This window comes from Oryctolagus cuniculus, chromosome 14 (genome assembly GCF_964237555.1).
Source record: "Oryctolagus cuniculus chromosome 14, mOryCun1.1, whole genome shotgun sequence".
Lineage (NCBI taxonomy): Eukaryota > Metazoa > Chordata > Mammalia > Lagomorpha > Leporidae > Oryctolagus > Oryctolagus cuniculus.
The window spans coordinates 39703030-39716369 of NC_091445.1; the positions used below are offsets into that span (position 1 = coordinate 39703030).

Below are 13340 nucleotides of genomic sequence, written 5' to 3' on the forward strand. Positions count from 1 at the left end.
TTTAATGGCAATGCCAAGAGGGTGGCTGCTAAAGACAAATCAGTGAGTTTCAAAACTAGGAAGTCTGGAGTTGGACACACCTACGTCTGACTTCAGCTTACTCTGCTAATAGGTATATGGCCCAGGGCTAGTTACTTAGTCAACTGCAGGTCTGACTTCTCATCTGTGCAATGGGTATGATATTCATATTTACCTCACAAGATTGCTATTGATGTTCATTGGATTTAATGGAAACTTTAATTACTGTTATTGCTAGTTTGTTACAATGTTCAAAAAATTATTATACTGTGTCCTCCTACATGTCCTCTCTTACTCATTTTATCACTTGATGGACAACCAGCATCACTGGACTGTAGTATCCTAATGGTACAGTGCACACACACATACATGGAGCTGGAATCAGGTGGACACTATACATTTCATAAAGTGTCTCTCTCAACTGAAATAACCTCCTTCAGGTTGAAATTCTGTATCAATTTTAACATTGGATAAAAGTGTGGCACATGACACTACTACTTTACCACCTTAGTGTTCTCATGTTTAATAATGAGAATTCTAGTTCTAGTTCTAATTCTAATTCGAATGGGCATCTACGTTTTTGTCTTCCCCCATCTTGTGGGAAACGTTCTCTCTCCACTTCAACAATGCAGTGTCACCGTTCCAGCCTGGCAGTGTCCACGTTCTCACAGATCCCACTTACGAGCACAATCATTTCGTTCAGGGGTGGGCAAGTGGCTGGACCAATTTAATAACATGTCCTTCCCAGGGAATGCTTAAGCTGCGGCCAGGATCATCCCCTTCTGCCTGTCTGATGATGATGCTGAAGATGTGGAAAACTCATTTCCAGCCACATGCAGAGAGGTGGTCTAAGGCATGACATCAATGTGGAGAGAAGCTAGGCTGAGGGAAGAGGAAGGGCCACCAGGGAACAACTCTGGTTTTAGTAATCCTCGAGGCCAAGCAGATCCCCAGCCTTTTCACAGTTTGTTCACTTCAATGGCACCTGCCTCCCTTTTGCTTAACAGTTCAGCTGGCTTCCAGTTGGTAGAAATCTGTCAAAGGGCTGTTGAGAGGACCAGTTGAGTTGGAGAGACCCACACAAGTTGGTTATTGCTCAGCTTCAACCCCCAAATTCTAAAGGGAAAAAAATGGGCATTATGATGAAGGGGAAATTAGCTACACAGTTAACTTTCCTTGGAGCATCACAAGGGAAGGTACCTAAAGATGAAAAGAGGGAGCCCCCTCACCCCCCACCCCCATCCACACACCGCCCTCCAGGCTGACCTAGCTCTGCTGCCTGGAGGTTCACATACCTGGCCACAGGTACTGCTACTATTTCCTTCAGCACACCTGACTCTCTCACATCCTTCCCTCTTGTGCTGTCCGACAGTCCTGCTCTGCTCCCCTGGTCTCCGCTACTGGGAAGTGCTTTGCCATAGGCCTTACGGGAAGTTGAGCTCCCAGTGGCTTGGGTCAGAGGGATGGGGATTGAGGACCAGAGCTGCTCTCAAACTTAGCTTCTTGGGAGATCAAATGAACATATGTAAGTGGCCAGGCTGTCTGCTCAGTTCTCCAGGTCAGCCCTGTAAACCAGTGGGTCTCCATCACGAATTCTTCCCTGCGACATTGGTCAAATCAGTGACGTTAGCCAAGGCCGGCTCACTTTTTGAAGGACTCCATTTCACTATTTTTATTCTAATCCTTATTCTGATTGGGGGGGGGGGGTGTTTTCCCAATTGCTTCTCATAGGCTTTACAGAGACTGCTCGCATTCTTGTACAGATTTTTGCTAAATCAGCTGCATATTGTTTAACCCCCCCCCCCCCCCCCCCTTTTTTGAGGTTGGAATGATTTGTTTCTGCCTAGGCAATTCTAATGTGGGGGCCTTTCTAGTCCGTATTTTCTGTATTTCCTCATTTAGAGAGGGGTGAGGAAGGGCGGCGTCCTGACGGGGCAGCGCCAGATCTCTCATCATCTCGCATCAGTAGTTTCGCTCTGGCCAGGCGAGCATTCCTAAGTCGGTAAATGAAGCCCTTGTCGGTACCGGGTTATGTCCCTGCGAGACGCATTCTGCGTCCACCCCACCTCAGCCATTTCGTGAAATCGTCTTGACAACGAACTGCCAAAGTCTGAGAGGATTTCTGGTAAAGTCAATGTTAGTCGTTCTACCTTCCGGGGATGTTCAAGTACACCGCAAAACGCGGATCGGAACTACCCGGATGGCAAGCAAAAAATGCCTACTCCAGGGCCCAGTTGGGACACGCGGCGCCAGAGGCTCAGGCGCAGAGCCGGGCTCCGCGCCTAGCTCCCTCGTCCCAGAAGTCGCAGCAATCGAAGCTCAGCACCTGCTGAGAGCTCAGCCCCGCAGTCCCGCTCCGCCTTCTCGACGAGCCGCAGGTGGCCCTCTAGCCCCGCCACCCGCCGGGAACCGGGCCCACTGCCTCCTGACCCCGCCGCTCACGGAGCATGCGCCGCGCAGCCGCCGGAAGTGACGCCACCTGTCGTTGGGCGCTCCCACCCCTTCCGCCCCGGCGCCCCGCCCAAGCCTCGCCCCTCGGCGCTCCCGCCCCTCCCCCTCCCCTGTCGCTCGCTTTCTGTCAGCCTCTCTCCCTCTCCCTCTCCCCCTCTCTCTTTCCTCTCACTTCCTCTCTCGCACCTGAGCACCCGCACCTGCCCGAGCCCGGCTCCTTCTCCCTCCTCCCCTCTCCCCCCTCCCTCTTTCCCCGCCCCGCCGGAAGGCTCGGGCCCCGGCCGCGGGAGCCTCGCGGCTGCGTCACCGCCGCCCCCCCAGACAAGATGGACACCGCCGAGGAAGGTAAGTCGGCGGCGCCGCGGCGCCCGCGCCCTTGCAGCGGTGCTCGGGCTGGGGCCCGCGCCCGCTCCGGGCCCGCCACGCTCGAGGCGGGCGGCGCGGTGGCCGGGGGCGGGCGCCGGTCCGTTTGCCCGTCGGGCTGGCGCGAGGGGCGGCCGGGCCGCTCGCGCGCGCGGGCGGAAGGTGACCCCCCTGAGCGCCCCCTCTCGGTTTCCCGCCCGCGCCCGCCAGGGGCCCGGACCCCGAGGGGACCAGGGGCGTCGGGTCCGCGGGCCCCGGGGCCCGGAGGAGGGGCCCGCCGCCTGGCCGGGGCCCGGAGGAGGGGGCGTCGCCGCAGCGCTCGGCTTGTGGTCTGTCCCTTCGGGCCCTGCCGCCTCGCCGCGAAACTTCTTTGTTGACTTGGAAACTTCGCAGCTAACTCCACGCCAGGTGACGGCCGGAGCGGACGAACTGAACTGACCCCTATTTCAAACCTTTGCTCTCTGCGTGCCTGCCCCGAAAGAATTCGCTTACTTAACCCGGGAGAGGAAGGCCGGAAGGTCGGAGCCCTTGGTTGCTGGTGTGGTTTCTTTTGCTTTGAGTCCCTGACACGGGTCAGCAGGGTTTTGTTTGTTAGCTCTGTGTTGTGCGTGCGTGCGTCCGGGGTATGGTTGCTCGGGACCAGCTGACCGCTGAGCGCCGTGAGAATGGAAGTGCATTTGCCCGCTCTGAAGGTAGACGCTTCCTTGCGGGCACTTCCGTGGTTTTGGAGTGTGTGATGATTTAGAGTCCGCAGAGAACGTTGCTACATTGTCCGGCCTCGTGACGTTCTTGTTATCGGGGCCGATACTTTGATACGGGAGCTAAGTTGTCGTGGGCACAAGTGGCTCTCTGCCTTCTGGACTTGGGCGGCTTGAAATGAAAAGGAATCGTCACACAGTGTGGTGGAGTCCAGTGACGAGTGGTAAGAGCTTTGATGTGTTCTGTGGAGTGAGAGCTGATGTATCATTTCTTTAAAAAGTTTCTCCATAATCAAAACCTCAATTGTAGTGCGGGGTGGGGTTGTCAGTTCCTAAGCGCACTCAGGGTCGTTCCCGCAGAGGAGGTAGGGCCCTCTTAGATCGGAGATACAGGCGGAGTTATCTTAGTGCCTTTTCTGAGGTTCCCACAGGTAGGAAGACCCAGACTGCATCCTAGCTATCCAGGTTGTAAATAATTTCCCTTTCATGATGCCATGTTGTGTTTCTCATGTACAGTGGGTGATGATGATCATCACTCCAGACTCCTTTGGAAAACATTCATAGATTTCACACTGCTGAAGGTTAGGAACTTTGATGGTGGTCCTCACGTGTAAATTTCTATCTATGTCGATTTCACATATTTTGATTTAAATTTTAACAGGTAAATTTAGAAAGGCATATATTTATTTATCACTTGATATGTATTAACATATATTGCTGTTCTTTTTGCCTGGGTACTTAATACTTGCATACACTGGCATGCCGATGATCCGTGGTACCTCAGGAATTGCAAAAACTGAAAGTGTATGTGGGATCATGAAAGAAACAGGCTACTTCTAGGGCTTGAATATATATTCTCCTGGTAAAATTATAACCCCCAGTAAGATCTAAATGATATTTATTGACAAAGTAACTTCATATTTACTGAGGACTCCATCTGTAGTGTGTACTTTAAGTCTTTGTATCCATCTCATTTAATTCTCTCAACATTTTGTTCGGTATGTCCCCATTTTACATATGAAGAAACCTAGTGTTAGTATGAGTAAGTTACTTGATCCAGGTAACACAGGTAGTAAAAGGCAGAGACAAGATTTAAACTCATATCTGTCAGACTCCATACTTAAATTAGATTTTCATAAGTGAGTGACCAATATCGAAATAACTTATTTTTGTTTTAATTGCTTGTTTATTCAAAAGGAACAGAGATGGAGAACCTTGCATCCCTTTTTCGTTCTCCAGATGCCTGCAGCAGCCAAGAGTGGGCCAGTCAGAAGCCAGGGGCCTGGAACTTCCATCTTTTCTCCCATAGGGGAGGCAGAGACCCAACCCTTGAGCCATCACTGCTGCCTCCTAGAGTGCTTATGAGTACAGTTAGAATCCAGAGCAGAGTAGAACTTGAACCAAGGCACCCTGATACGGGATGGAGGCATCCCAAACTCCGTTTTAATTGCTATACTAAACACCCACCCCTTGTCACTGATTTATATAATTTGGCAAATCTTTATTTTGCATTTGTTTTATGAAATTACTAGTCATGACATAAAGTGAAATTTAATATTTCTCATGCCTGCTTTTGTAAAATTCCACATTGGTGATCTCAGATTTCCAGTTAAAGTAACAGTAGAAAGAAAGAAATGTCTTCAGAAGATTTCATGATAAAAATAATAAAAGCAAGGGGCCGGTGCTGTGGCATAGTGGATAAAGCCTCAGCACCGGCATCCCATATGGGCGCTGGTTGGTGTCCTGGTTGCTCCATTTCCAATCCAGCTCTCTTCTATGGTCTGGGAAAGCAGTAGAAGATGGCCCAAGACCTTGGACCCCTGCACCCATGTGGGAGACTCGGAAAAAACTCCTGGTTCCTGGCTTCAGATTGGTGCAGCCCCGCCCATTACGGCCAGCTGGGGAGTGGACCAGCAGATGGAAGACCTCTCTCTCTCTGTCTCTCTACCTCTTCTCTCTCTGTGTAACTCTTTCAAATAAATAAATAAATCTTAAAAAAAATGATAAAGTGAGGCTGCCCAAAAGCTGGTAAACAATTGTTTGTTAATTATTGCAGATTATTTCTTTAAAGATGTAAGTTAGACTTTTATCTTCTTACAAATTAAAGTTTTTTGTAGGAGATTTGGAAAATATTGCTAAACACAAAATTGAAACTAACAATCTTATAATCCTGTCAGTTAAACACTGAGATTGTTGTGGCTTTTCAGTTTTTTTGTTTTTAATATTCTAAACAAGGAGATTAAGAATATTACTAAGATACCAACCATGCAAGTAGGGATCGATACTTAACCTTTCTTTTAAAATAGCGTGTTATTTCCTCCTGTGTAATGTTAGAATGTTCCCAATGCTTTATGCTTGTGGTAAACAGTACTGAATCTTAGGATTTTTGGTATTTCCTAGTAAATTTTTTCTAGATTTTAAAGATCTGTGAAACAGTTACTTTGTTAAATTTTACTTTTGTAAAATCAACTGATTCCTAATCCATTTTTCTAATGTGGGGGATGGATGAATCATTCTAGCTTTTTTTTTTTTTTTTGACAGGCAGAGTGGACAGTGAGAGAGAGAGACAGAGAGAAAGGTCTTCCTTTGCCGTTGGTTCACCCTCCAATGGCCGGCGCGCTGCAGCCGGTGCACCGTGCTGATCCGATGGCAGGAGCCAGGAGCCAGGTGCTTTTCCTGGTCTCCCATGGGGTGCAGGGCCCAAGCACCTGGGCCATCCTCCACTGCACTCCCTGGCCACAGCAGAGAGCTGGCCTGGAAGAGGGGCAACCGGGACAGAATCCGGCGCCCCGACCGGGACTAGAACCTGGGGTGCCGGCGCCGCTAGGCGGAGGATTAGCCTAGTGAGCCGCGGCGCCGGCCCATTCTAGCTTTTTAACATGTATATTTTAATTGACTTATTTGAAAGGCAGAGTTACAGAGAGATCTTCCCATCTGCTGCTCCTTAAATGGCTGCAACAGTCAGTACTGGGCCAGGTCATAGCCAGGTGCTTTACCTGGGTCTCCCATGTGGGTGGCGGGAACCCAAGAAGTTAGGCCATCTGCTGTTGCTTTCCCAAGTGCATTAGTAGGGAGCTGGATTGGAAGTGGAGCAGCTGGAACATGAATCAGCACCCATATGGGATGCAGGATGTCGTAGGCAGCAGCTTAACCCACTGCACCACAATGCCAGACCTTTGCTTGTGTGAGTGCCATATGTATTGTGCAAACTGCTATCCATCATTAAATTTCTAAACTTCGGACCTGAAGGAGACCCCAGACAGGCAGCCTCCTCAATTTATGTGCTAGGAGTCTAAGTGCACTTAGATTTTTCCATTTCAGAAAAAAAGATTGATCCCTTGTTAAAGGATGTACTTTTTTTTTTTTTTTTAACAAAAAGTACTGCAATATTGCAATAGGTGTTTAGATGTTGTAGGCAAGTATTGATATATGGAAGTCTGACTAGATGCTAAACATTTTGCCCAAGTAGAGTGCTCACTTTTTTTTTCTTGTTTTAAAGATTAATTCATTTAGCCGGAGCCGTGGCTCACTAGGCTAATCCTCCGCCTTGCGGCGCCGGCACACCAGGTTCTAGTCCCGGTTGGGGTGCCAGATTCTGTCCCAGTTGCCCCTCTTCCAGGCCAGCTCTCTGCTGTGGCCAGGGAGTGCAGTGGAGGATGGCCCAAGTCCTTGGGCCCTGCACCCCATGGGAGACCAGGATAAGTACCTGGCTCCTGCCATCGGATCAGCGCGGTGCACCGGCCGCAGCGCGCCGGCCGCGGCGGCCATTGGAGGGTGAACCAACGGCAAAGGAAGACCTTTCTCTCTGTCTCTCTCTCACTGTCCATTCTGCCTGTCCAAAAAAAAAAAAAAAAAAAAAAAAAAAAGATTAATTCATTTATTTGAAAGACAGAGTTACAGAACGAGGGGGATCTTTAATCTGCTGGTTCACTCCCTAAATGATCACAATGACTGGGGCTCAGCCTGCCCAAAGTTGGAAGCCTAGAGCTCCATCCAGGTCTCCCACATGCATGACAGAAGTCCATGGACTTGGACCATCTTCTGCTTTCCCAGGCACATTAGTAGAGAGCTGGAAGAGAAGTGGAGCATGTATGCTCATATGGGATGCAGGTGACAGTTTAACCCACTGTACCACAATGCCACCCCAGAATACTCTTTTCAGCCCAGTGATAACGCTTTTTTTTTTGGTTTTGTTTTGTTTTCCGTTTTGCTGAATTACTGTTCACACTGGCAGACATAATACAAACATCTTAGTAATTTTTTTATGGGATACTAAAGTAATTATTCTTCATGGTGTGTGAAATTTAAAAGATGTGAAGCTGAAGTGTCTTGCAATTAATCATGTTTATCCAATATGGGAAAAACTTGAGGTAATTTAAATTTGGCAGATATGCGTTAAAAGAATGAGAAATTGTCAGTCTTAAACAGCTGGCTATTCTCTTTCTAGAACCACATGGTTTTTCATCAGTTTCCAGACATGTCTGCTTCATTCTTCTTACCACAGATCAGCTTTCACTACGTTGGCATGCTTCTGACCAAGCATGTGTACAATTATTTGACAAATGTTTACTGAGCACCCGCTGTAAGCCAGGCACTATTTTATCTGTTTGGTGAAAGCAGGGGAAAGAAATAGGAAAAAAACCCTTTATACAGCTCACATTCTGGTTACCTTGATAGAGAAGGACAGGAAGAAAGCAGATAAACACATAATACATTTTATGGCATAACTAGGAGCTTGTAAGCATTGTGGAGAATATAGTAAATTGGAAGGGAAAAAGTAGAGCCAGGTTAGTAGACCGCAAGTTGCAGTTTTGAAGACTGATATTAAGGCCCTAGGGAAGGAGTAAAGAAGGAGTTAACCTTATGCATATACTCTGTGGGTAGAGCATTCCAGGCAGTAGAACTAGCCAATGTGAAGTCTCTAAATCAGAATATTCAAGAAAGAACCCTGAGAGCACCTTCACTGCATTGAGTGAATAAGACAAGAGGGAGTCAAAATGTAATAAGAGGTCAGAGGTCATGGGGCCAATGGGCTGTGTAGAGAAGGTACTAGCATGTAGGACTTAAAATTGACTTTCACTTTACTGGGATAGGGATCTAAGGAGAGTTTTGAATAGAGGTGATACATAAATTGTCTTGTTGCTTTGTCATTGGCTGCTTCCCCTAGTAATTGTTTCCTGATAAATTCTTTCTTTCTTTCTTTCTTTTTTTTTTTTTTGACAGAGTGGACAGTGAGAGAGAGAGAGAGACAGAGAGAAAGGTCTTCCTTTTGCCATTGGTTCACCCTCCAATGGCTGCCGCGGCCGGCGCACCGCGCTGATCCAAAGCCAGGAGCCAGGTGCTTCTCCTGGTCTCCCATGCGGGTGCAGGGCCCAAGCACTTGGGCCATCCTCCACTGCCCTCCCGGGCCATAGCAGAGAGCTGGCCTGGAAGAGGAGCAACTGGGACAGAATCTGGTGCTCCGACCGGGACTAGAACCTGGGGTGCTGGCGCCGCTAGGCGGAGGATTAGCCTATTGAGCCGCGGCGCTGGCCTTGTTTCCTGATAAATTCTTAAACCCAAATATCTGGAAACTAGAATCTAATTATCCCATCTTGGGTCAAGTGCCCACCCTTGAACCAGGTATTTGGGTGTTGGTGGGAAAGAGTAAAAACAACCGTGACTGTGTCCATTCTTGAGCGAGGCAGACATCCCAAAAGATGGTGTGCTGCATTGTTGAATTGGAATACTTGCTAGACTGAAATGCTATGAGATGTTAATGCTGGGTCATTTGAAGAGCCTCTTCCAGATCCCTGCTTCTCATTTTTTCCTCTAGACTAGTCTTAGTAGTTTTCACTACTCCTCTGTGAACATGTGAAAATCACTATTTTTGTTACAATACAGGCAGAATGGAAAGAGTTGTGAACAAGGGAATAGAAGATAAGAATCCTAGGGAAAATTTATTTATTTATTTACTCAATATATATAATTGCTGTATGTCAACTACAGGTTTATACTCTGAAGATTCAGTGATAAATAAAATAGTCCCATGCTCAAGAATATGTAAATGACTTAAAGTCAAATTCAGCCCATTGACCTGTGCAAAACTACTTTAGAAAGTTCATTGGAAATGAAATTAACAGATGTTTTAATGCAAAAAAGTGTTTTGAAATCTATATATAGCTCTTTATTAATGCACAAAATTTTTACACATAAGATTCTTAACACAAGATTTGCTCATTTTCTCATACACACACGCATGAGGGATTCAAAAGACCATTAAGAGGAGAGTATTTGGCTTGGTGGTTTAAGTACCCAGATGAGATACCCTCATCCTACATTGGGGTGCCTGGATTTGAGGCCCAGCTCTGGCTCCTGACTCCAGCTTCCTGTCAGTTTAGACCATGGGAAACAGCAAGTGATGGCTCAAGCAACTGGGCCCCTGCCATCCATGTAGGAGACCCAGATTGAGTTCCCAGCTCCTGATCGCAGATGGCCCAGCACTGGTCATTGCAGGCATTTGGAGAGAGAATCAGCCAGTGGGAGCTCTGTCTCTCTCTGTATATCTCTGTCTCTCAAATATTTATATTTTTTTAAATGTTCACGGAAAGTCTCCTTTTTTTTTTTTTTTTTTTTTTTAAATTTCAGAAAGGAGAGAGTGCTCCCATCCACTGGCTTACCCCACAGATGTCTACAAGCACTGGGGTTGTTCTGAGGCCAAAGTCAGCAGCTAGGAACTCAATACAGGTCCCCATGTGGGTGGCAGGCACTCAACCACTCCTGCCTCCTAGGGTTTGTATCAGCAGGAAGCTAGAGTCAGGAGTTGGAGCTGGGAATTGAACTCAGGAAGCAGGTGTTTCAATCACTAGGAGAAACTGCTTCCTAGGCTCTCTTTTAATTCTGTTTTACCACAAACATCTTAAAGACCCCCCCATATATATATATTTATCACATAAGGTTATGATTTAATAAAATTTAATTTCTTAAGACACCCAAGAAAAAAATAATCTTGGAATTTAAAATTTCAGTTTAAGAATTTAATAATAAAATAAATTTAGCTTTATGGAAAACCCCATTTGTATTTACTGAGATTATCAAGTACTTAAGACCCACTTGCATAGTAAATATCCCACAATTCCAAACCTATTGTTGTAAACTTAGGACAGTTTATAGTACAGAACATAGCTACATGTGGCTTCATTTCCCATGCCTGTAGATTTGTATTATCTATTTTTATAGGAGATACTTCCTTTTCAAATGCTTCTTTTGGTGATTTTGGTTCCATTCATGTGATCTCTAAATACACTTCATCAAACTGGTACTGTCCATTTGTGTAAAAATAATTGTGAGTACTAAGAATGACTCCATTTGGATTATCGTCTTGCAAAGTCCTTGCCAAGTAATGTTTTTCTGATCCTGGAAGCCCTCTGAGAAGCACAAGAACTAGTCCAACATAAGATGTCTTCTTTCTTACAATCTGAGAAGCGAGTTTCTTGTCCTTGATAAGCACTTGTTCCCGCTTTATTTGTCTGTATCTTTGTTGGGGAAGAATGAGGAATAACTGAGGGTGGAAACGTGTAGTTGACAGGTCTCCACTGTGCAGCTGTGGTTACCCCAAGGGCTACAAAGCCATGTTTTCCTCAGAAGAGGTCAAAAGCAAGAATCATTGGATTCCACATGGGTGGAGGTGGAAGTGGCAGCAGTAGTGATAAAGGAGTAAGTACTGGACTGCAGAGCCGGCGCCGTGGCTCACTTGGTTAATCCTCTACCCGTGGCACCGGCATCCCATATGGGTGCCTGGTTCTAGTCCCGGTTGCTCCTCTTCCAGTCCAGCCCTCTGCTGTGGCCCGGGAGGGCAGTGGAGGATGGCCCAAGTGCTTGGGCGCCTGCACCCACATGGGAGACCAGGAAGAAGCACCTGGCTCCTGGCTTCGGATTGGCGCAGCGCCAGCCGTAGCAGCCATTTGAGGGGTGAACCAATGGAAGGAAGACCTTTCTCTGTCTCTCTCTCACTGTCTGACTCTATCTGTCGAATAAAAAAAAAGTGCTGGACTGTAATTCACAGGTTCAGTATGCCTGTGTGCTTTGAAATTCAAACCTTTAGGAGATACAAACACATCTGAGACAGAAGTAGATTTCTGGTCCCCACCTATACCTGGTATATCAAGCCCGGATTTTGCACAGGAAGATTTAAAGGGACCTGAAGTTTGTTGGCATCAGACTCTGCAGGGGCTTGAGAGATTTTTTTTAAAGAATATTTTTATTTAATAAATATAAATTTTGAAAGTACAACTTTTGGATTATAGCGGTCCCCCCCAACCACCCTCCTACCCGCAAAGCATCCCATCTCTTACTCCCTCTCCCATCCCATTCTTCATTAAGATTCATTTTTAATTATCTTTATATACAGAAGATCAACTTAGTATATACTAAATAAAGATTGGGTTTGAGAGATTCTAAAAGCTCGTTCTGTCTTTGAGAATGCTGCAGTCCACAATAGAGTCAGTTGCTAGATTTAAAGAACTATTAAGATCAGAATCTCCTGGGTAATTATCTTCCAATTCCAGTGTGCAATCCTTTGTAAAACATTTTGACTCATTCAAAGCCATATGTGAAATTAATGGGTTTGAACTTAAAGTAGAGGCAGAATTCTCCGTTTTCCCTGTCCAAATCTGTATTTGGTGTAGAAAGAATAGGAGTCATACTATTTTTTTTTTTTAAGATTTATTTATTAATTTGAAAGTCCAGAGTTACACAGAGAGAGAGAGAGAGAGAGGGAGAGGGAGATCTTCCATCTGATGGTTCACTCCCCAATTGGCCACAACGGCTGGAGCTGCGCCGATCCGAAGCCAGGAGCCAGGAGCTTCTTTCAGGTCTCCTACGCAGTTGCAGGGACCCAAGGACTTGGGCCATCTTGTACTGCTTTCCCAGGCCATAGCAGAAAGCTGAATTGGAAGTGGAGCAGCCGGATCTCGAACTGGCCCCCATATGGGATGCCAGCGCTTCAGGCCAGGGTGTTAACTCACGCCTAAAATGATGTTCTAAAAGTAGATTATGGGGCTGGCACCAGTTTGAGTCCCGGTTGCTCCACTTGCAATACAGCTCTCTGCTATGACCTGGGAAAGCAGCAGGAGATGGCCCAAGTCCTTGGGCCCCTGCATCAGCATGGGAGACCCTGAAGAAGCTGCTGGCTCCTGGCTTTGGATCGACACAGCTCCAGCCATTGCAGCCAATTGGTGAGTGAACCAGTGGATGGAAGACCTCTCTCTCTGCCTCTCCTCTCTCTCTGTAACTCTGACTTTCAAATACATAAATAGGTATTTTTTAAAAAAAGTAGATTATGGTGATGGTTGTACAACTCTAAATTCATTTTTTCCATGATTTTTAAGACTTTTTATTTGAAAGTCAAAGTTACAGAGAGAGGAAGAGACAGAGAGAGAGCACGAGCGAGCGAGCGAGCAGGAGAGCTCTTTGTCCTGCTGGTTCACTCCCCAGATGGCTGCAATGGCCAGGGCCAGGCCAGGGAGAAATCAGGAGCCAGGCGCTTCTTCTAGGTCTTCCATGTGGGTGGCAGGGGGCAAAACACTTGGACCTGTGCGGGCCAGCCGCACCAGTCGAACGGAACCTGAAGGGGCACGTGGGAATGAAAAGAGGGACAAGGACGCAGAGAATGGAGCCAAGACAAAAGACTGATCAAGGCTTCCAGCATCTCAGAGATATTTATACATAACCAGCTGTAGCTCAAGGCAACACAGAAGGTAACAACATACACAAGCAACATAGTTAATTTTAGCGGAGTGTTCTTGTTTGATCATTCTCCTTCAACATGGG

At 46.7% G+C, this 13340-nt stretch overlaps 1 protein-coding gene and 1 long non-coding RNA gene across 6 annotated transcripts in view; one reads left to right on the forward strand and one right to left on the reverse strand.

Moving 5' to 3' along the window:
• Positions 1-218: 218 nt before the first annotated feature.
• Positions 219-2524, reverse strand: LOC103349583 (uncharacterized). The gene is made up of 2 exons (XR_007922511.2): positions 1314-2524; positions 219-1134 (listed from the first exon to the last, which is right to left on the reverse strand). It is a non-coding gene; the product is annotated as an uncharacterized lncRNA (long non-coding RNA).
• An 18-nt stretch (positions 2525-2542) lies between these two features.
• Positions 2543-13340, forward strand: part of MARCHF6 (membrane associated ring-CH-type finger 6) — a 98678-nt gene continuing 87880 nt past the window's right edge. The window contains exon 1 of one of the 5 annotated variants that reach the window (XM_051853570.2): positions 2543-2814. In XM_051853570.2, the coding sequence (XP_051709530.1) occupies positions 2796-2814 (19 nt within the window). In that variant the 5' untranslated portion in view covers positions 2543-2795. Of the gene's footprint in view, positions 2815-3017; positions 3241-3331; positions 3351-3437; positions 3755-13340 lie in introns of those variants that run through there. The other 4 variants (XM_070056585.1, XM_051853574.2, XM_051853575.2 and 1 more) reach the window with 4 other exon arrangements.